At 50.0% G+C, this 23,798-nt stretch overlaps 2 protein-coding genes across 2 annotated transcripts; one reads left to right on the top strand and one right to left on the bottom strand.

Moving 5' to 3' along the window:
• Positions 1-1,847: 1,847 nt before the first annotated feature.
• LOC109786448 (beta-D-xylosidase 4) lies at positions 1,848-8,839 on the bottom strand. The gene is made up of 7 exons (XM_020345020.4): positions 8,184-8,839; positions 5,825-6,118; positions 4,530-4,699; positions 4,317-4,414; positions 3,364-3,711; positions 2,852-3,268; positions 1,848-2,739 (listed from the first exon to the last, which is right to left on the bottom strand). Exons 1-7 carry the CDS (start codon positions 8,610-8,612, stop codon positions 2,165-2,167), a joined length of 2,331 nt encoding a protein of 776 aa, XP_020200609.1. The 5' UTR covers positions 8,613-8,839; the 3' UTR covers positions 1,848-2,164.
• An 8,371-nt stretch (positions 8,840-17,210) lies between these two features.
• LOC109786449 (uncharacterized) lies at positions 17,211-20,077 on the top strand. The gene is made up of 7 exons (XM_020345021.4): positions 17,211-17,482; positions 17,724-17,807; positions 18,041-18,132; positions 18,245-18,564; positions 18,639-18,867; positions 18,979-19,183; positions 19,782-20,077. The coding sequence occupies exons 1-7, from the start codon at positions 17,387-17,389 to the stop codon at positions 19,881-19,883; spliced, it is 1,128 nt and encodes a 375-aa protein (XP_020200610.1). The 5' UTR covers positions 17,211-17,386; the 3' UTR covers positions 19,884-20,077.
• Positions 20,078-23,798: the final 3,721 nt, after the last annotated feature.

Genomic DNA, 23,798 nt, shown 5'->3' with positions numbered 1-23,798 from the left:
CTGCCGCCGGGCGCCCGCGAGATCCGGGTCGTAGCAGCATGGTCGTTGCATTGAAGCTCCGCCGGGGACGAGATCCACAAGGACGTTGCAACGTGTCCGTTGCATAGAAGCAAACCCGCCGCCGGCGAGATCCACGGTTGGAGCCGTTGGAACCTCCGCACATCTAGGGAGGACAGAAGCTGGGGGAAAGAAAGACAAAGTTGGTTGCAGTAGTAGCGGAGGTGGTGGTGGCATGGTTGAAGCAGCTGTCGGCGGCCTACAGCCGAACATGGCGAGTCGCAGCTTGTACAGCAGTGGTCGCCGGTGACGAGAGAACCACAGGAGAGAGAGAGAGCGAAAAGAGATAAGAGAGACGGGGAAGGAAACAGAAATCAGGGGAGATGGGAGGGACCGTGACGCTTCTGGAGAGGGAGACGTGGGCCGCATGCCACGTGGAAAGCAATGGACGCGGCTTACGAAATCTGTGGGATCAGCCGGTCTAAATAGAATGTTTCCCTAAATCAATTAGATCGGCCGCCTCGACAACCGTAAGATGTCGTCCAAAACAGTCGTCTGATCTACCGCCCCAGCTAGTCGAGGACTTTTGCAACAACTACCTTGTTGCTCTTAGGGGCTTTGCAACAAGGACCTCGTTGCAAAGGTCCTCTGAGACAACAGTTGGCCAAGACAGGCCACACCCTAGGCTAGAGTGTAGCCACCGGGCCGCCGCCCCACCGTGGCCCGTGCGTCTCGGCCATGGAGCGCCGCCGCTCGCCGGAGTTGCTGCTCCTCCTCCATCTTAGCCCCGCGAGCAGCTGCCAGCTCCACTCTAGCACGATGGCGATGGCCTCTCATGTCGGGCACTCCTTCGGTGTTTTCTGCAACTGGAGTTATATTTCTGAAACATGCCTCATGTTGCAATGTCTGATCTCTCGCTCTCTAACTTCGGGCGATCCTAAGGCGCTTTCTGCAACTGGCGCTATGTTTCTGAAACAAGACCCTTGTTGCGGAAATAAAACCTTCACCACCAAATGTTTTTTTTTTCTAAAAACAAAACGTCTATTGCAGAAACCTTTCGAAACAAGACTCCCGTTGCAAAAGAAAAACCTTCACCACAAAATGTTTTTTTTCTGAAACAAGGCGTCTATTGCAGAAATCTTTTGAAACAAGACTCCCGTTGCAGGAAAAAAAACCTTCACCACCGAATCGTTCTATTCTTTCTGAAACTAGTCATGTGTTGCAGAAATCTACTGAAACATCACCTTGTTGCCGGACAATAAACTGGCTATGTGGGACTTATGGCCAGCGTGAGCGCTCGATCAGGATTGAACCGACGGCTATGCAAGCGGCGGACGTAGTGCGTGCATCAGCCGGCTGAAGGTTAGTGTTTTCCTTTTTTTATTAATTACAAAAAGGTCAACAAATCAATCTTTTTTGGGACAAACTTGACCTTATGTTGTACCCATATAAAAATTTGACCAAAAAACACTCATGTTGAATTCTGCGCAAAAAGAAATTCCAAGGATAAAAAGTGTGAACAGTAACTTGTATATAGTGTTGACTTTGTTTTTTTTCTCCACTATACCCTGACAGGTATAGAACTTTTTATACATGTATAGCACTTGATAATGTTTGTTGCCAAAAAGTTTTGACATTTTTTACTTTCTTTATAATTATGTATATGCACCCGAGAGCCAAACTTCTGCCTGCCAAGGGAGAGATAACGATGCCATGGTTTTTCCGAAAAGAGGAAAAGATCCTCAGCCTCTGCATCCAGTGGTGCAAACAGCCATAAAAAACACCGAGATTAGCACATGAAACAAATGTGAGTTGATTTTTTTTTTGTAAAGTGAATCGAACGAATGGAGTGGATGAAATGAGGTATTTCCCCTCCCAATAAATTAACATTTGAGAGACGCCACCAAGATTACAGTTGCAAATCGTCCCTCCAATTCCAAACGAATCAAATCAAATTTAACAACCGCAACAAAACAACTCCCAAAGACCCCCGTGGATCCAATTCTTTCTTGTCCCAACAAGAGGCCCATTGGTTATTTCACCTCCCTTAAATCAATTCCTACGGCCCATTCCCCCCGTCGGCCCATCCAATTCCATCATTTTTTTCCCCTATCAAATGAAACCGATGCTCCCTACGTGGAATTTTCTTTGATCACCCTCGACTCCATCAGACCCGTAGTTCCACGGTGTGCTTGAGGTCGCCGACGTGCAGCGTGTGGCCGCCGAGCGCCACCTTGCGGCCGCCCAGCTCGTCCACCACGCTCAGGTCCCTGCACACGTCCACCCTGAACGCCACCGTGCCGGCCTCCCCGGGCGCCAGCGACACCTTCTCGAACCCGAGCAGGTGCTTCGCCGGCGCGTTGTGCGCCGACGGCGGCGACGAGAACAGCAGCACCGAGTGCGCGCCGGCCACCTCGCCGGCGTTCCGCACCCGGAGCTTCACGTCGAAGGCCAGGTCCTCGCAGTGGTCGCTCGCGGCCTCCACGGACGCGCACTCCTCGGCGCGGCACGGGTGGTCCTCGGCCAGCTGCATGGACACGTACGACGGCGGCGCGGACACGAGCTGGTGGGACATCTTGGTGTAGCTCAGCCCGTCCCCGAAGGCGAACACCGTGTCGCCCGTGTAGAACCGGTACGTCCGGCCCGGGTAGCCCGTCGACGTGTCCGGCCGCATTCGCATGTCCGTCATTTTGACCGTGTCGGCGTACGACGCCGGGTACCACGTCACCGGCAGCCTCCCACCTGCGCCCATGACCAAAACAGAGCGCTCGCTTGTCAGAGAATGCTCGACATAACGTGGTGACCACAGACGAGCACGTGAGAGAAAATGATGCAGCGACGCAACGGCACTTACTTGGGTTGTGGCTGCCGAAGATGATGTCGGCGAGGGCGGCGCCGCCGGCTTCGCCGGGGTAGCCAACCCAAAGAATGGCGGAGATCTTGTCGCTGGCCTTGGCGAACGAGATGTCGAACGGCCCACCGGACATGACGACGAGGATGACAGGGCCCCTGGAGGCGTTGGCGACGGCCGACACGAGCTGCGTCTGCTGGCCAGGCAAGAGGAGGCTCGTCCTGTCCAGGCTCTCGCGTTCAATGGACTGGTCGGCGCCGACGACGAGCACGGTCACGTCGGCACTGGCCGCGGCCGCCACGGCGGTGCTGAGCTGGAGGCTGTTCCCGCTGCACCCGACGTTGGTGCACCCCGGCTGGTACACGGTGTTGACGCTGGCGCCCAGGCCCTGGAGCGGCGTCGTGTACTTGCACGGCGTGCCTGATGGCAATGTCAGTACACAAACACTTTAGTCCACATGGTGAAGCTGACCATAGTATTAAGTTGTGAACAGCAGTGAGAAATTTGATTGATACCTTCGTAGTTGCCGATCATGGTGAAGCTGGCATTGGCGTTGGGCCCAATGACGGCCATGGACTTGATGGACTTGGCCGAGAGCGGCAGCGCGCCGTTGTTCTTGAGCAGCACGATGCCCTGGCGCGCCGTCTCGCGTGCCAGCTCCCGGTTGGAAGACGTGCACACGTCCTTGGGTCCGAGGCTGCCGAAGGCGAGCTCCCGGGGGTCGCCGTCGAAGAAGCCCAGGCGCATGAGCATGATGAAGTTGTTGGTGATGGCCCGGTCGACATCCTCCTCCGACAGCTCGCCGGCCTGCACCGCCGCCACCGTGTGCTGCGCCAGGAAGTTGCCGCAGTTGAGGTCCAGCCCTGCCGCACGCAATCAGGGAATGTCAGATATAAAAAAATTCAGAATTCAGAATTTGCTCAACACAAAACTTTTGAAGTTTCACGAGAAAATGTTCAAAGTATTTGACATGTCTCGTCCTCAGGTAGAAGAATTTATATTTCCTTTCGGTTTCTGCTTCATCTATATACTGTTTAGAAAAATTGAAGCAAAATGACAGACATGAAACAGAGAAACAATAATAGCTAGAACATGTCTGGATTGCACTTATGTTTAGGGACCATGGATGATGATTTACAAGCAAGATCTGCTAGAACAGTAGCATGTATAATTGCGTGGGCACACCGACACAGCCGGGAATAATTTCTTCATGTCGATCAGGATGCAAGTTGTCAAGGCCCCTTAAGCTTTAAAAAGTTGTTGCCAAGAGCCCATCAATTACGCAGGACCGGACGCCCTAACAACTCGATGGCTACCGCTAACCTCGACTCGTACTGATTGCCTAACTGCTGCTAGGCGTTGCACTAACAGTCACAGATCATCATCCAAACATCTGCATTGTCTGTAGTACTACAACTGCATTGGATATGCATAGTTGGATGATGTGTATTGTGAGAGATGAACGGACCTGATTTGATGGTGATGGCGGCGGCCTCCTCGGGCGTCTTGGTGTAGTGCTGCTGGGTGTAGAGCACGTCCACGGAGTCGCAGTCGGACACGATGTATCTGCAGCCAGAACCAAACATGGATATATCATCAGAGATTCAGAATGTACATGGTCTTCACTGAAACTAACTAGCAGTGCACCATTTTGCGACATGAGTAGGGCAAGATGAGGTACCCGTTGAGCTTCCAGTCTCCTCTGATGACTCCCTCAAGGAGGTCCTTGTCGGCGCAGGTGGGCTTCCCGTTCACCTTGTTGTAGGAGCACATGACGCTGGCCACATTGCCGTCCAGCACGCAGCTCTTGAACGGCGGCTGGAACGTGTCGTCCAGGTCCTGCTGCGACACCTGAATTTCACAAACAAACACACAAGGAAAAACTGTTACAGGCTTGCAGTTGTCTGCCATTAATTTGCGTTTTTCTTTCTACTTGTCAGTTTACAGCTTGTAGTGTGGATCTTGAGAAAGCTTGCCATGTTGCTGCTCTCACATTATGCTGGAGGGGCGCATACAAGTGAGTAGTGACTATATTTTGAGTACTTTTGAGCACTGATTGCAGGCAGCAGGCTCACATGCACGATATCTAATACGACACCCATGATTAGGCGCGCGCCATTATATAACTTTATCTTCTTAGTGTTCACAAACTAAAATACACACAAGAAACAAATGACTCTGCGACTGTTTATGTCCTTTCAGAATTATAGAACACGCACCGCCGTACCCTTGATGCACACTTACTACTCCAGTAGTAAACTGGATTAGATTCTGGGACAAGGGCTCCCAGACGCTGCCAGAGAGGTGCAAATGCAGCATTGTTTTATGGGTGTTGGGCGATGGGTATTTGTCTGCCCGGATCTGCCATTTTTCAGTGGAACTGCAACCACCAGGATCTGAGGTGTTAACAACTCGCAACTAGCTTTTCTGTGTCCACCTACACGTGTCCAGACATTCCCTAATTCCTTAGTTAAGTGTACAATGATTAAGCTAGAAGTGTCTTGCATAATTTACTAAATTTGCAGTGGAGTGGATGAGGGTGCAAACTATTGCAACTAGCAGTAGAAACCAGCATGTTGTTGTCAACCAAAAGGGCAGTAATTTTACTACAAAGAACGGGGCTAATAGAGAAACTAACGATGCTGCTTGTCGGTGCATTGATTCAAGCTATATCTAGCTAGCTACCAATAAGAAATGGCGATGGGTCGATTAGTAATAAATTGACCAAAGGGAAGTAGGCCTTGCCGACGCGCTTTTGTCAGTCAGTAGTGTACTACTGGGTACAGCAAGCTAGCACACTCATTTACTCGCACGTCAGAGAGAGACGCAGAGCAGTCCACTAAAATCCGGTGCAGAACGGCAAGCATTCATCGCCATCCAGCCAGGCAAAGTAACCCAAAATAAGCTAGCTACGCTGAAGTGAAGCGAGCGAGATTATTATTCTTAGTGAGTTGGTCATGGTAGCAGTGGGAGTACCTTGGCGTCGAAGGTGTATCGCTCGACGCCCTTCCAGTTGTCGACGTCGTAGGCGGTGTAGTGCTTGCAGCAGGCGGCGACCTTGAGCGCGCCGTCGGTGACGCCCGCCGCGCCGGCGTCCTGGAGCCCCTTGACGTATCCGACGGCGTACTTGCTGGCCAGCAGCGGGTCCTCGCCGGGCGTCTCCTGGCCGCGGCCCCACCGCGGGTCCCGGAAGATGTTGATGTTGGGGCTCCAGAAGGTGAGCCCCGCCAGCCCCACGTTGTGCATCGCCCGCGCCTCCGTCGACACCACCTGCATTGCATTCCCCAACCAAATCACACATGGTAGAAAACCGTCAGAGTTAATCCGGACGACGACTCATGCATGCACAGGTCGGCACGGTGCGCTCAAGTGGTAGTAGCTGGGAAGCAGTGGATGGTGCTACGGTAGGTGCAACCGAATGGAGGAAAAAAGAGTAATGTCGGACGGACAGCAGTCACTGCCTGCTGGTTTCTTGCGACTTGTGAGAACCCTAATTTGGTGGGAAAAATAAACCGATCAGTCCATTCTAGCTTAGCCTAGCCTAGCTTAGCTTAGCTTAATCAACTTGTTAATCTCCAAAACGGCATAAAAAAATCCAGGCATCTGCTACAGAACCAGCATCTGCTGCCTACAAGCATGCTGAAACGAGACTTTTCCCAAACTCGACGAGGACAAGAGCTAGGTGGTGGAGTCTAGGGTGATTTGCACTTGAAAGAAAAGAAAAAGCTGCATGATATGGGACCTCAAAGGCTCAAAAACTCCCGTCTACTGCTACCAGATATTATTGATGGGGCACTCTTTTCTGAATTAATCCCCACAAGGACAGCGACGCCTCAACAAGGAACGGAGAAAAATCTCAAGAGAAAGGCATTTTCCTTCCTGACAGGCACGTACGTGCTCACCGCTAGCGTCCAATCAGTGCAAATCCACGGACGGAAAGACAGTATCATCTCGGGTGGAGTGGAGATAAAACAGCAAGAGGACCCCAATCCTCCATGTCCCTGCACTGTGCGCACACATGGAGAGTCGTGGAGGAGCACTGTGCAGTGTGGCCCTCCGTGATACACTGGACCTAATTGTGTGATTCCTTCAGCGCGTATTATTACTGGTCCAGTACGAAGTGTGAATGTTCATTTGAGAGAGAAGATTTCACATGGGCAAAGCACCGGAATGATAAATTCCGGTGGTGGGGCCGGGTCCCGGCGGGCGGCAGTCTGGTCCTCGCTGCCGCGCCAGGACCAACTTGCCCGCTGCTGCTTTGCTGCGTACAGTACAAATTCCCGTGACGCTTATCACGTCGTAATTCGCGGACGTACGGCGTGGCGCGGCGCGGCGGCAGGACCTCGCAGCGTTGCCATTTTTAACACTTCAGATTTACCCTACCCTACCGGTGTTAATTTTAGTTACTACTGTTAGTGTCAGTGCAACGTGCCAGCGTGTGCGCTAATGATGCGGCAGCACCATGGTGGTACTGATTAGTAGGGCTGCACGCTCCTGGATCTGCATCGCTTTGTTACTCGGAGCAGAGCAGCTCAGAGGAGTGCATCTCGTCATGGCTGGTGCGTGCCGTGTAAAATACCGCTGCCGCTACTGAAACCTACTCTACCTATCTATTGCTGCGAGCGAGTGGCTATCATATCAATCATCTCTTCTCCACATGCATGCCGCCGTTGATTTGGATACAACACAAAATGTACTACGTGCTTCTGTAGTAGCACCAGCATCTCTCCATGGCATGGCATGGCATGGCACGGCAAGGAAGAAGCGAAAACGCATGCATACTCCTCCCTCCCGTTCCCGTACTATACTTACCGCTGTACGCTAGCTTAGACTGAGCAAAAGTATTCCTGCCGGTAGGAAAAACGCATCGCATGCTACGGCGCCGGCGCTGCTTTTCACAACAGAACACGGTAGGTTATTAGCAGCAGCGTTAAATGCATGCCGCGCGTCGCCAATGGCAAGCAAAAGTCGCCGGCGGGCGGGCGGAAAGGCACCATGCGGACGGCCGGCCCGCCGGACGGAATACTGTAATCCACAACCCGTATCCAATGCAGTACCAAACGGCATCGCACGAGCTAACGGAAAGACGCAAAAGCAAGGCACAGCATTCCCTGATCCCCAGCTGCACCCATCGAATCTCCGCTCCCCAATCCACCACCACCAACCCGCACTCACTCGCCCGCCAGAAAGCTCGCCGGTGCAAGCAACCGCAATGCGGCCGGCGGCGGAGGAGCAAACATTCGTATACTTCCTTTTCGCCGCCGGTGCAAGTAATGGCGATCGAAACAAAACAAAACGAAACAGGGGAGCGAGGTGGACCGGGTGACAGACTGACCTCGCCGATGGCGCGGAAGAGGGAGGCGTTGAACGACGCGGCGGTGAGGATGGGCTGCGGGAAGCTGGTGGCGCCGGGCACCAGCGGCGAGAACCGGGTGCCGGGCCCCACGTAGGACACCCCGTGCAGCGCCTCCGACCACCACTCGTACGCCGGGATGCCCAGCCGCCCCAGCGCCGCCTGCTTGTTCACCAGGAACCCCACCTTCTCCGCCAGCGTCAGCCGCGACACCAGGTCCTTGGCGCGCGCCGACGCCGACGCCTTCCGGTTGCAGAACCCGTACCCCGCCAGCGTCGCGTTCGACGCGTCGCACGCGAACACCGGCGTCTGCGCCTCCGCCACCCTCACATTGCCGCCCCAGCTCAGCATCACCGTCGCCACGAGCAGCAGCAGCACGGCCAGGAACGGAGGACGCGCCGCCGTGGCCATTGCTGATAGCTAAGCTAGGCCTCCTCTCCGTCCTCTGCCAAGTACTGGCACTCGCAGTGGCGATATATAGAGTGGTCTGGTGGTTGCGCGCCGAGAGCGTGGCGTGGGCGTGGGCGTGGGCGTGGGCGTGAGCTGGAGCGGCCCGTGAGGGGGACGGCGGTGGCGAGGGCTTTGTTTTCCCCGTCCCGCTTCCACTGTTCTCGCAATTTGTGGTTTGTACTCTACCCAGCCCGTGAGCGATGCCGTTCTTGGAGCCATCCGTCCATGCATTCGTTTCAACGCGCCTCGCTTCTTCTTCCCCCTCTGCCTACGTTGCCACAGCAACCAGAACCCCACAAGTCGGTGCCGTTTCTTCGCCACGAAAAACGTGTATCATCTATCGTGGCGAACAAAGTCCGCGCGTTTCCAGAATTTGTGACTTGAATTTGGTTTCTAGAACGAGTTTGAACGGCGGTGCGCTGATTCAGATGTAGTACCAGTACAAACACTTTACACTTCCTCCGGAGACAATGTGGTAAAGCGGCAGAGGATAAAGGTGCCACTTTGAGAATCTCAACGTGGTGGATGAGGGTCGATGGATGGATGATGGGTGCCGGTGGTTAACGAAAGCAAGCAGGGGTTGGAAAGCTGCTTTTGCCTTGAACGTACGTACTCTAGATGCGATCTGGTTAATTACTCCCAGCGGTGAAAGCAAGGTATACTTGCAGAAGTAAAATACAGTGCGCGTCTATGGGAAAACCTGGGTACGTGCAACGTAGGATAGTGTGACCGACGGGAGATTCGGTTGGTCGTCTCGGCCATTCGGGCGAAGCAGTGCGGTGGACGGTGGTTGCCCGCCTGCCGTGGAAACGAAACGACGAAAAACCGGTGACCGATCGGCACCAAGACGCATGATGAGGATGAGCATTGTGCGTGCGTACCCTACGATACCGCCGACACGTACGTACGCCCGGTGGTTGGGTCACCACCTCTGTTGGGGTTCGATGGATCTCATCTCATCTCATCTCATCCGATGTATCATATCATGGCCCTAATCCGATGAGGGTTTCAGACCATCACACATGCAGTGAGAGGCGGTCAGGAAACTCGATCTTGTTCTGTTAGGTGGGGGGTCTGGCCTCTGGGACTGGGGCTACGTTCCAATGCTCGTGTCGCCTCACGCGTGATGGGCGGCTGATCACCAGGACCATCGGTGGTTACGCATACCCTTTTCGTCTCGTCGGTCACCCGCAGGCTCTACGTACGTGTTCATACAAAATTGAACGGATATGCATGCGCTTCAATCAATGATGCGTTCCTCTTCGGCGTCCGTCCACGAGATTTAGATCATGCTATCCTTCAGATCACGCGAATCGCCGCCACCAACACACAGCACTCGTTTCTCCACCCTCTTTCAAATTCACAAGAAACAAATGCAGACCGAGCTTCAGAACGTGTGCTAACTCTTGGGATTAGCATGGGCCATGTGCTAACTCTTCTGAATCTCTGGCGTACGTACATGTCGTGATCAAGTCAAATCCCATTCTTATCCATCGCCATATCTCGTGATTGATACATGTTCATATACCTCGATAGCAACACATGTCGGAATCACGTGTGCTAATTAACTCCTGTGATTAGCTCCGGGCACGCTGAGGTTACCCGGCGACCTGCATGCTCATCAAAGAGATCTTTGTCCACGACACCGGGCGAAATTACGGGCAGCAGGTGGTGGTTTCCCTACGGAGGAATGCCGAATCAGGGGGCGATGCCTGCCTTGCTTTCCCCGGCAACCCGATCGGTCCCGTCGTCGTCGATCTCGCCGTCGCCGGTCAATATGCGATGCCGGTACGGTGGTGCTACGTACGTTTGGTGGCCTTTCACTTTAGGGAAGGAAGGAAAACTACTCTTTTAGCTAGTTTTACCTGCACTGCACGCTCGGTTTGGACGCCGATCGGTCGACGATCTCTTGCGTCGGGAGCACGAAGGGTGCGCTCGAGTAGTGGCTTTCCATTAGCGGGAATGCGTAACGGAGCTTCAGGTTGGGAAGATTGCGTGGGTACGACGCCGACATGCCGGGATTGATCGAAAGGCGTCAGGGTGCGGCATTGCAGTTGCCGTGCAGGTGCGGCGGGGCTGATGGGATCGTTGGGGTTGTCGGGGGTGCTGGATGCGGCTGCCATGGGAAAATGTCAACGGAAAGTATGCTGGAAATTCATGCGCTTTCGTTTACAACCGGCCCCGGGGAGAAAAAGAAAACAATCTCCACGGGAAGTGGCTTGAAGGACTCAAGAACTTTGTGCCTCTTTTGAAAAGGCGCAAGCGTGTGACCCTACATGCATATAGCGAATGCCCATTATAAGAAAAATCTGCAAATATAAGGTATCTCCAACGCCGTGTCGTAAATCGGACACACTATACATCCAACCCCTCTTGTCCCTCCCTAGAAAAGAAAAACCCTCTTGTCCCTCGTGTCCCGTGGCCGCGTCCACTAAAGGAACCAGTCTCATCCCTCGCGGCGCCTCCTCCAGGGCGACCGAGGGCGCTAACCTTAGCCACCACCGCCGCCCCATCTCCCCTCACCGTCCCTAGAGGCCAACGGCGCTAGCAAAGGAGGACATTATCAAGTTGCCTATTCGGCCAATTAACCAACACATAAAGCATATCTGGCCAAATGATCAACACATATAACAACTTTACTTGCTCTGTGATTTGTGCACCACTTTGCCGCCGATTTTATGAGTGCATTGACATGGTTGCAATACTTATTGAAGGATTCTTGGGTGGTTAACCATCAAATGGGTGAGCGACTCTGGCGTATGATCTTGAATTGCTTTCATGCGGTAGGGATTGAAGTTCTTGAGCTCATGGAAGCAAGTGTGAACATTCGAGGCAAAAGGTTGAGCTCCTTCTCTCCATGCCTTGAAAAGGGTCAACAGTTGTGGCGGACCAAGCATCACAAAACAATTTGTCCTCCCTCAAATTGAAAGTTTCTCCCCTACCATTATTCCTTGGGTTGGCACCGATCGACCGATCGTCCGGATCAAGGCCCGTCTGCTCGGTATACTAGTTCGGCTGCTGAGTGGACGACTCCGGATGCTAGGTGTGCATGTTCGGTTGCTCGGTGTACAGCTTGACTAGGAGTCATCCACTTATCCGTCCTTGAAGCCACCTGTGTCGTGGATGATGACTAACATCTGCCCATGATCAGTCGTTGTTGCGCCCGGTTGAGACATGTGAGCAAACAGAGAGTGGGCACCCAGTTGATCCACGCCCGATGTCCGCGACCGGATAAGTTGCAGTGATCCACGCCCGACGTCCGCGACCAGATAAGCTGCTTGCTCCCTGGTCCTTTGGACTCGGCGGCGCGCATTGCGGGTTGAAAAGTTGAACTTACAGGCGGCGACCACCTTTGAATCCTCATCCTCTGTCTCGGAAGACACTCCAAACGGGTCCATCAGTGGCCGACAATGAAAAGGGCGGAAATAGGATGGAGGGCGGCGGTGATCGGCTAGAGAGGCGGGGGTGTTAAAACAATGCGGGCGTGGCCAAATGGACGGGCTATTGACAGGGGTTTGGATGGGTCGGAGTTGTCGTAGTCCTATGTGACGGAGGTCCGGAAACCCCACAAAACTTTTCCAGCTTTGCATCCGGTTTGCAAGAATTCGATGTGCGGACACGTCCATGAACATATGGGGCACCATGTTGGACGGCTAAAATGTTCCGGAGGCTCCGATCCGAACGTTTTCGATTGCGCTGGATCTGGTGATCCGGATCCCGACCCGATCGTGCCGGCACGCTGCCGATGGAGAAAAGATGCACCGCGACAAGAGAGCGCGCGCGCCCGCCCAGCAATGGGTGCACGCACGTGATACCAGGACGGCAGGATGGACGGGAGGGACACGACCAGAACACGCGATTCCAGTTCTAGCTAGGCACCGCCATTTCTCGGAACCACCACCGCTGCCAGCAGAAAAGCAGAGGAGTGCATGTGCATGCATGCATGCCCACACGCCCCAGTGCCCCACGGCGCCGTCCTGGAAGCCAGAACTGGGCGCGGTTGCTCGTCCAAGATCCCGTGACTCGCTCAATCGCGTCCTAGGTAGTGGTAGGACCGTAGGAGTGTGTATGTACATGCGGCGTGCCGATACGGTGCCAGCCAAGAGCCAATACGTCCATCGCCGCGGCCGGCCGGTCACGGGCGCGTGCCTTGGCATTGTCCGCGCCGTTCGTACGTTGTACTGCGCGCCGGGCGCCGCGAGCCAAGACAAGGCTGTATGTTTGTATGTATGTATGACTCCGTGCAGTGCAGTAGGGACTAGGACCGCGCACATACGGGTTGGGTTGAGCTGGTCCTACGGCGGCAAGGAAGATTGCCTAGCTTCGCATCGATCAGTCGAGTTTTTTTTTACTAGCATCGATCAGTCGCACATACAGAGCCTACTGCATGTTTTACCTTGGACGAAAATGATTTTCAGTTTACAATGAACAGTGTGTGCACCGTTCACTATATGAAATAAATAATTTTCACTTTGTTTTTCTGTAGCTCGCGAATCAACGGTTTTTTCTCCTGAAAATTTACACACATATAGCACACATCCATATGTCAATGTGTGGATTTTTTTTTTGAGACTTGCATCTTCAACTCTTGAAACCGGACAATTCATGGAACCGTGACGAGCAGTATGAGGGAGTATTTAACCAAAAACTACCACAATTCATGAAACCGTGACGAAAAACTACCACTTTACGATTTTGTGCGAAAAACTACCACTTTTTTCCTAAACCGTGGCAAAAAAAACTACCAAGTCTGAAAAGAGCCCGATTTGGCTCTTTTAAGCGCGTTTCTGACAGAGTTGGCCCACACATAAGTGGGCTAAAAAAGCAATCGGCTCCCTGTTTTCTTTTAAAGCAATAAAGTTCTTGCGAGGCCCAGTACGACGAGCCCATCCATGGCGTGCTCCTCCACCAGGACGAGGACATCGACCCCTCCCTCTATAACGCGCTTGGCCGCTGCGCCCCTCGTCGAGCCCCCGTGGCACGCTTGGCCGCCGACACCTAGCCGGGCGCCCGTAGCCGAGCCCAGTGGCCGCGCGCCCGTGGCCGCATGCCTGGCCTTGCCGCCCTGGCCGCGCGCCCGTCGTCGCGCCCCTGGCCGAGCCCCCTGGCGTGCCTGGCCGCCGCGCCCCTGGCCGTGCCCATGGCCGCGCCCATGGTCGCCAGCCCGTGGCCGCGCGCCCGGCCCCGCCGCGCTCGCCGCGGGCGCCCCGCTCTCTGCCCGCGCCCCGGCCGTGTCCACCCGAGCGACGCCGCCGTGGACCACGAGAAGGATTCCATCGAGCTCCTCCTCGCGCGCCGCTGCATCGAGCGAAACGGCCCGTTCCTCGGCATCTGCCGCGGCTCGCAGGTGCTCAACGTCGCCTGCGGCGGCTCGCTCTACCAGGACGTCGGGCACGGGCACGCCAGCACGCGGCGGCGGCGGCGCATGCACGCAAGCCAGCCGGCCGGGGGCCTCGCAAGGACGGGATTGCTTTTTTAAAAAAAAGACCCGATTGCTTTTTTAGCCCGCTTATGTGTGAGCCAACTCTGTCAGAAACACGCTTAAAAGAGCCAAGTCGGGCTTTTTTCAGACTTGATAGTTTTTGTCACGGTTTAGGAATAAAGTGATAGTTTTTCGCATAAAATCGTGAAGTGGTAGGTTTTGGTTAAATACTCAGTATGAGGAGAACGTGGGCGCGGAAGCCTCCGGCGAAGTGGCATTGCTCCCTGACGACCTCCGCAAGGCAGCTCTGTTGCGGTGTCCCCCAGCGTGCCGCCCGCGCCGTCGAAAACGAGCTCGGTTGCTTGAGCAGGACGACAGCAGCAACGCGTGCGCTGGAGCGGGAGCTCATGGCCACGCGTGCACCGCCACACACCGGCTTGCCGGTCACCGTCCGTTGGCTGCATGCACCGCTGCGAGCCACCGCTCGAGCTGCCGCACAGTTGTCGTCCGCCCCGCGTTGCTCGTCAACACCCCATCCGCGCCTTGAGTCCTTTGACCAAGCTCGCCGTGCCGAGACATTGTTGGCCCTGCTGGCCGTCGCCACCGGATCCGTCCCTTGTCCAAGCTCGCTGTGCCGAACCGTCCTCGTCCTTACTGGCCACGCCGATGCATGCAGGGGAAGCCGGAGGTGTCGGAGCCTCGGAGGAGATCCATCGTTATGGTCAGGAGAGCAGCATGGCCATGCGAGCGCACGTACACCACCTGTTCGATGTTTTGCCTCAATGGAGTTCACATGAGCGCTACGTGTGTTTTCGTTTTCTTTTCTTCTTTGTACCTAAAAGCTTGGTCACGTGTCACTTTGGACTGGTAAAAACCACGTTCAGTCAGCATGATACTGCTTGAGGGATAAAACTTGTCCGGTTTCAACAGTTGGGGGTGTAAATTATCCGGTTTTGTAGTTGAGGGATGAAATTTAGACTTCGTCAAAAGTTGAGGGACAAAAATACACTTTTCTCTTTTTTTTTGGAACCTTTTGAAACTTTGAAATGCGGATTTTGAATGTTTCAAATGCTCCATGGAGCCCGAACACTAAAATGCCGCACTCACTTGTGCACGCCCACCACCCTTGATCAAATTATGATCGGGACATTTCCCCTGGTATGTCTAAAGAACGCGCATGTTTGCCGCGGGATGGGAAGGGTAGGCAATAGCAAGCAAGAGCCAAACTCACGAGAGAGAAACAAATGCAGACGACAGCAATTCGTTCGCAAACCTTGTACTCCATCCGTTCTTAAATATAAGCCTTTTTAGAAATTTCAAATAGACTATAACATACGGATGTATATAGAGATATTTTAAAGTCTAGATTCACTCATTTTGTTCCGTATGTAGTCCTTTGTTGGAATCTCTAAAAAGACTTACATTTGCGAACAGAGGGAGTAAAACATAGACGCAAAACAATCCATACATGTTCCTTCAGACTATCACAGGTACGCATGCCGCAGGCACTTGTCCTTAGCATCTGTCGTCTGATATGAGGTGGCACATTCAGGAAAAAAGGATGACCCCAGGCTGCAATCAGTCATGCAGCGTCACCGGAGCTCAGGTTCAGGCTTCAGCTCCCGGCCGCCCGGAGAAGGCAACGACAACAGATTAACAACGGCTAATGGTTTTTGTGTTCGTAGTGGTGGCTGCACTCGTGTCATCTATGGTGCTCGTGGCGGCGGTGGTTGGTCCGTTCCTTTGCTTTGCCATGGACAGCACACCCACACCCACAGTTTTTAAAGGAAATTTGTGCATTCGAACTCCACTTCTTGTAGCCATCTGCGTGCCAAGTACTATGAGATACTATGAGTGGCGTTAGTTATGCTCTCTCAATCAGTCGAAGTATCCTCTCAGCAAAAAATCAACCGAAACATGAACGCGTTGGGTTCGGTTAGTTTGCCAGACGCGGCAAACACTTCGCCCTCGAACATTTTTCTTTTCAAATACTCGAACAAGTATATGGGTTTCTTAATGCTATCCGGTTCGAAAATAACATACGCCTCGCCAGGCCACTTTTTGAGTTGTTCACGGCCTCGTATCGCACCACTTGCATAGCCCATCAATGTATGGTTACCCCAGCACTTTTTTTCATTTTTGCGAACTTCCCTGAAATTGCGGACTTTTACAAGTCTTGATTTTTTTTCAAATTCAGGATTTTTTCTTAAATTTGTGAACTTATTTTTTTCCAAATTTAATGAACCTTAAAAAAAATGAAATTCTTATCCAAACTGGGTGAATTTACTCAAATTTGTAAAAAATCCCCCAAATTTCACAATTTTCTAAAATTCATGAACATTGTTTTGAAGTCATGTTTTTCTTCTTTCAAATTCATGACATTTTTTTCATTTTTTCTTTTCATGGTTCTTTGTGAATATTTTCTAAAAGTCAACAGTCAACGGTCAGCTGTGGACCGACCAACAACGACCGATCAACCTCGACCAGAGAACAGGGAAAACTGGAGGTCCCGATCGAACACTCACCTCCTTGTGTTGGCCGGATCACGAGGGGTGCTTGTGAGCGCTTGTTAGGCCCTGTACAATGCAAGGTGTTTGGGGTTTAGGGTTTAGGTGTTTGATAGATAGACAAATTTTAAAAATGGTGTTTGATAGATAGACAAATTTTAAAAATGTTCAGAAAAACGTTAGAAATTTTTAAAAATGTTGCTATTTACATAATAATGGGGATTTCGAAAAATATGTTCACACTTTTTTCTTCATGTTTTCCAAAGTTCTTCAGAAATTAAAAAATTTCACGTTTAAAAAATGCTAAAAATATTTAGAAAATTCGAGATTTAAAATACTTTTCGCTTTTGAAAAATATTCAATTTTTTTCAAAAATTATTCCGTGAAAAATGTTCACGAATTTGAAAAATGTTGTGACTCGAAAATTATTTATTGAATGAGATTCGAAAATAATTCGGTGAAAAATATTATTATTATTGTGTATTCATGAATTTGACAAAATTACAGTGAACGAGATTTTTGAAGGGAGCAATGTTTACACAGCACCACTTGATTCAGCTCGTCAGCGTGGGCCATCAGGCCTTCTTTACACTGCTGGGCCTCGTCCCCGCCCATGGCGGTCCAGACCCTTTCGCAGAACCAGGCCTGAATAGCTTTCCCCCAGGGAGAGCACACGCAGTAGCCGCCTAACCCCTGTCTACCAGCCGCCGGCGGCGGCCGTCGAGTCCGCGGTTCTTGCCTCCCGCGGCCGTCTGCTAGCTCCGCGAACCTCGCATCTTTCGAGGGATAACAGGGACGCGGTAGGGATGGCGGAGGAGGTGCATCTGGGCCTGCCGGGGCCCTGGGCGGAGGACTACCGGGAGAAGGCCGACCACTACACCACCAAGATCGGCGGGGTCCCTGTATGTCGTTGCCAACTTGATGTTCTCTTCTCCATCTCTTCTTCAATTTCGTTACCAGAGATGAAGCTATGCTGCTCCTTCTCTTGGGAAGTTGGAAATAAGCTCTCTTGTTATGCTACAAGTTCCAATGTGTTCTAGGACCAATTTTATCTCCTGTTACTCCCCAAAGGTGGAACAATTTCCCCAAGGGGAGGCTATTGCTAGCTCATGTTTAAGTAATTTTTTGAATCTTGTTCTGCAGGATTGGCCAACCGAGGATGTGGGGGCTGAAGCTGAATTACTCCAATGCAAATTGTGTGGAACCAGGCTCTGCCTTGTTGCTCAGGCGAGTTTCTTATACTTTTTGGCTAAGAATGTTAAGAGCTGAAGCATGTTCTGATAGACGTCCATATAAGGGAATGGAGTGCTATGAATTTATCATCTTTGGACCTATGTTACAGACTTACAGTGCCCTAAATTCGTGTAGCATACTAGCTTGTTTCTATGATGGTACCCAATACCTCTATCCAGCACTAGTAGTTTTGCCATGTTTTTCTTATATGTGTGTGGTAACTTCAGGTTTATGCTCCTCTTGCGAAGCTTAACATTGAAGAGCGGACACTGTATGTTCTTGTTTGCCCGATGCCAAAATGCAGCCCTAACCCCCAAAGGCAAGTATGTGTCACTTACCATCGGTAGTTTGGCACAATTACATGTTACTCATATATTCGGTATGATTTGAGGTTTGTTTGTCTGACCTTTGGATTTATTTGCTTCTTAAAGTTGGAAGGTCTTAAGGGTTCAGAAGTGCCATGGTGGTATGCAATCAAATGATAATGGGGACGGGTCAGTCCGAAGTAAAGAAAAGGTTTGCTCAAATGAGCCAACTCCTTCATATTCTGCGGGAAAACATAATGAAGAAGAAAACAAGAGTTCCAACAGCAATGATGATGATTTCGATTTAGATGCCTTGGCTGCAGCACTCGAGCAGGCCGCAACGGTGGCATCCAACACAAAGAAGAAATACAAATCAAAGCGTGCTAATAATGTCCCTAGAAAATGCGCTGCAGTGAAGGAGAAAGTAAATGACCTGAGTATACCAGGTGAGGGAAATCTCTGCAGAACTCATTACCGTAAGATCCAAGTGTTTTTGTCTCATGAAATTTTCTTTCTGCAGTTCTTCCTTGTTTCTATATCTATTACGATAAGGAACAATCGAGGGGAAAAGCCAGTGTAGGTTCTAGTAGCTATGAAAAACTTTTGGCAGAAGAGATGATGGACATGGGTAATGATGAAGAAGAAAAATGGGAAGGAGAAAAGTATGAATATGATAAAGCTCCTGGGGCCGACAGAACTTTCTTAAAATTTAAGAAACGGTTGGATGCATATCCTCAACAATGCTTTAGGTAGAACTCATCATGTCCTTGCTATTATTTGTTATATCATGCTTTTCTCTAAGTATACACCTATTTTAGTTTCAGAACCTGATTCGATTTTTGGTGTCTAATTACCTGCAGGTATTCATGTGGTGGTAGTCCACTGTTGCCTACAACTAACTCACAAGATGTTGGCACATGTAAGCTTTGTGGTTCACAACGCCAATATGAACTTCAACTGATGTCCCCATTATCATATTTTCTCGACCAAGCTGGTGATGGTTCCTCAAATTGCGCACCTAATGCCTGGACTTGGCTGACTCTTGTTATCTACACTTGCTCCAAGGTCTGATCTTAATTTTCAACTTATTGATATTAACTAAATGATGAAGTTCAAGGATCTGTCGAGGCTTCTGCAACATTTACCTTAGAATTAGTCATATCGCTTCAAAACTTGATAAATGTGTCCAGTGTACATCTGCTTTTGGATAATAAATAACTGAAACATTTATTAAGTTAAAATATTGTACCATCAATTAAAATTTGTGATGTGTAGAGATTCATGTATCCAGATTGATGTTCCTTTTTCATTGCTAGAATGAACTGATAAGAAATAATACATGTCAGGTAAAAGACTTCCTGGAAATAATTCAGCCTAAATTTAGAGCCTCGACGGCCCTGCTTATTCAGCAGTCAAATACCAAATTGACACCAAATTCATATGGGGTAGTTTCTGATTTAGTATGATCCACATGAACAGAATGAACAGGCACATGAAACTCCAGATGTATAGTGAGAAGTTGCATATTAGAAGTTTTCCCCATTTTTTTTCTTAAGACTTACAAATGAAAATGGGTTGGCTATCTTCATTTTTTATGTAGTCAGCTTATTTTTGTTGTACTTTGGAGTACACCATATGCCTAACAATAATCTACTGTGCGTAGAGTTGCTGCCCTTCGTCTTGCGGTGGAAAACCAGGCAATTGCTGCTGGGGAGTAGTGGAGGAGGAGATAATGATGCAGGAGGATGAAGCATGTAACGCGTGATGTGTTTAGTAACTACTGTAGTCCAAACCATATTTGAATACTGTTTTCCCTTTATCGTGTCGTTAAGCTATCTGTAATCTTGTGTGTTTTCATTGTTCTTGTACTCTGTCAATTTGACGAGTCAGTTTTGTAGGACTCCACCGAAGTACCAAACTTGTTAATAATAGTTCGTCTCGAATTTTCTCGTGGTGTAACTATCAGGATGGAATGATTATGTGAACATTATTGGAAGTTAAATTCTAAATGTTGAGTTTTAAAAATAATACACAAGTGGCACATCCAGGAGACCGTGAAACAACCATATACCATTGAGCTATACATTAAGCGAAACACCAGGGCTTTCAACTTGTTCACAGGTGCAAAAGGCATGTCATTGTCCTCCTCTTGCTTCCATCAGATCATTGAGCAGGCCTTTGTCCTCCTCTTTGATTCTATATATGATGAGTTTGTCCTGTAATTCTAAATCATGCAAGTGTTTTATTTGCTTGCCATTGGTTTCATGTATAATTAGAGCACAATGAGCTTCAATAGAAAGGGAAAGGAATTTGGGTATGTGAGACTGTTTGAATGCACCTGTTTGTTTCTGCTCTATGTTGGCGCATGGTATAAACAGTGCATCCCTCTAAAGGCTCTCCAAGAGTTGATGTGCTTCAGAATTCGATTGCGCCGGGCTGAAAACGTCAACATAGAGGAGAGGAGCAGGATGAGCAGGGCGTGTGGTGGATGAGCCCATCGTCTTGGGATTGTTCATGTTAGAATGCTTTGTGATCAGGTGGACACCGCAGCAACCGCAGCCACCATGGGCGCGGTCGGGAAGGAAGGCTAGAGACGTGTGCTGTTTCTTTTATCTCTCGTTGTGTATTTTTATCTCCCGTTGCAACGCACGGGCATGTTTATATTAGTATAAAAATAAGTAGAAACCTAACAACTAACATGCACAACAGAGAAGAAAAATAGCAATTCATTTTTCATTTTTTAGCTCACTGGCCATCCGCTCACAGTTTCGGATTTAATACCAATATTTTATCAACAAAACCAAAAAATCGGTTTAATACCAATATTTTACCAACAAATCGAAAAAATGTAACTGGTTGGTGTGTTTTTTTTTTTTTGGGAAAGGGAGTGTGTGCCAGTTGTCTATTTCAAGAATAGATTGGATATGTCCAGTTGCACTAATAAACTTTTTCGGATAAATAAGAAAGAGTGCACGATCTCGATGAATTACTTCCGAATGAATTTAGAAATCATATGGAAGAACCATAGCATTTGGCACTTATTGGTAAATCAATTTGATTAATTCTCTATGAACACTTACTCCTCTCTATCCCATCATTGATCTGCTGCTATTATGATTGTTTAAACCATTGTGGAGTAGTTGCTGCTATTTCATTACTGAGTGTATGAGTGGTGCATAGTGTTGAATATGTACCCTGAACATATGTTTAGAACCATGGATGGACCTTTCTCACTTATGTTTGTCCTCTGTTCTTTGTTGTGGCGTGTTCTAGAGAGAGATCGACCCTCCTTCCGTGCCCCCTCCAGATCGCGGTGGCTACTGTTGTGGCGAGCAGCAGAGGCACGAGAGCTTGGGAGGGAGCAGAGGAGCTTTTAGGGAAGTTCCTTGAGAAATTCATTGGACCTGTGAACGTGTGGGTGGCAAGGAAGGGAGGTAAGCTCAAAGTGAAGGATGAGTACAACAATTAAAGGGTATTCTTCACCTCTTGTTTTCCTTTAGATATTGCATTATAAACTGAATTAATACAAAATTCAGAGTTTAAATAAATCTTGACTACTTCTAGTATGGTGATAAATTAGATTCTAAAGATCTAATAAATGTACAATTTTCTGTAGCGTACATGTATAAAAACCCTAAGAACTGATATAGCCTATTTCAGTATTTCAATGCTCACCTGCAACTGCTTACTGCCAAAAAAAATTATTGGCGGGATAGGTCTGCCTACATGTTCCTGTTGTTTCCACCCTCTCTCATATATGTTTCTCTTGTTTCCATAATGAGGCATTGATTGCAGCATTCAAGCAGTTCATTTTGTTGAACTTATCAAGTCAAGTATGCTGAAATTTTTCCAAATTTCTTTCTTTTTTGTCACTGAACAGAACATATATCTTTGTTTTGTTGACATAGCTGTCGTTTCGGTCTCCGGCTGGTGGCCTCTCGCGCTCCCCTGGTTGGCCTATGGCTCCAGTCATGTGATGTTCGACATTGGCTACAACTCCCAAGGTAAATTCTCCGTTTCCCCTCTCTACTTCGAGCTATGGCTACTCTGTGTGCTAGCCATCTAGCCCAAATGTTGATGTTTGTGCCTTTGTGGTAATTTTGGTATGCCGGTAATGTCATGTTGTGCTTCGGCCATTGAGCTGGGGTCAGTTTTGTAGTGATGGACTAGAATTGGAGCTGAGCTACTTGTGGGCTTTCTGTCATGCTGCTATTGTTCTGGGCTGTGGTCTTTGGTAAATGCCCTTGTTTGGATGTGGATGAGATGCTAGGGTTTAGGCTTCCTGTCCTCTGTATGCCATGGTTTATTATAAGGTTTCTGGTTATGCCTAGATAAATTTCCTCTATGATTGTTGTGGTCAGGCCATAGTTGGAAACTCAGCCGATTCGACATCAACACACCCTTCTCGAGATAACGAAGTTGGAGCTTCAAGCCCGCAAACAATAGGGATCGGATTTTTACTCCCATCCACCTCCCACATCGAATACTGCCCAAGTAATTCGGGGCCTTCCGATGTCTGAGATCTAGCCTACGTGCAACAACTACCTGACGAAACAGTCACGCAATTCTGGGCCAGGTTCATGTTTGTTAAGAACAAAATACCGGGCTGCCGTGACTCAGATATAATAGCAACTTTTTAGCATAATTGCAAAGACAAAGGCATTCTAAAAGCCCTCGCCCGGCGCTGCGTCCATACGTTCTTCGAGTTGTCGGATCTGGTGTCAAAAAATTTGCACCATTGAGGACGCCTGGCTGGCTCAAGAAGATCAAGTAGATTTAATCTGCGTTGGAAGCATGAAGTGTGACAGGCACGCACTCTGGCCGGCTCACATCAACTGACCAACCTCAGACAAAGAAGAAACCCATCGCAAGATTCAAGACCGCCTTTGACGGCATGCTGGACAAACCATGCCCTATCTACTCTGGTCTGCTCAACACCGGCCCAACTCACAGTCATCGAGATTGCTGGGTGGTGAGACAGGTAGCCAAGGGGGGCGAAGCACTCCTTGGAAGCAAAGCACAGGCATGAATTTGGTAGAAGTCCACTGAAGTACCAAACTTGTTAATAATAGTCCGTCCTGAATTTTCTCGCGATGTAACCGCATGGTTGTGTGAATTTTCTAGTAAATGTTGAATTCAAAAATAATAGGCGAGTGGCATATCCAGGAGACCGTGAAACATCCATCTACCATTGTGCTACACAACAACCAAAACAGTAGGGCTTTCAACTTTGTTCATAGGTGTAGAAGGCACTGTCATTGTCCTCCTCTTGCTTCCATCAGATCATCGAGCAGGCGATGCAGATCACGGTGGGAGGATCCTCCTTTCCGCCATGGGCACCTGAGCCTTGGCAGCAAGGCCCATTACCCTGCCCCTAGCCGTGTCCCCTGACCCTCCATGCTGCATGAACTCTGTCAATGTCCATGCCACAGACGCTCCAAATGCCTAGGTATCCGGTGCTCCAAATGCCAGTGCCGCCCAGCCACAGACGCTCCCAGATCCGAAGCACCTCCGCGAGCAGCCTCTCGGTGATGAACTGCTCGAACACCATTGGCCATGTGAGTACCGGCACGCCCGCCGCCACCGTCTTCAAGACGGAGTTCCATCCGCAGTGAGTCACGGAAGTCCTCACCACCGATCAAACAAGGGTGAGCAAAGTAAGCGATAAAAAAAACTTTGC

Source organism: Aegilops tauschii, chromosome 2 (assembly GCF_002575655.3).
Source record: "Aegilops tauschii subsp. strangulata cultivar AL8/78 chromosome 2, Aet v6.0, whole genome shotgun sequence".
Taxonomy (NCBI): Eukaryota; Viridiplantae; Streptophyta; class Magnoliopsida; order Poales; family Poaceae; genus Aegilops; species Aegilops tauschii.
This window is presented reverse-complemented; position numbering and strand designations above follow the sequence as displayed.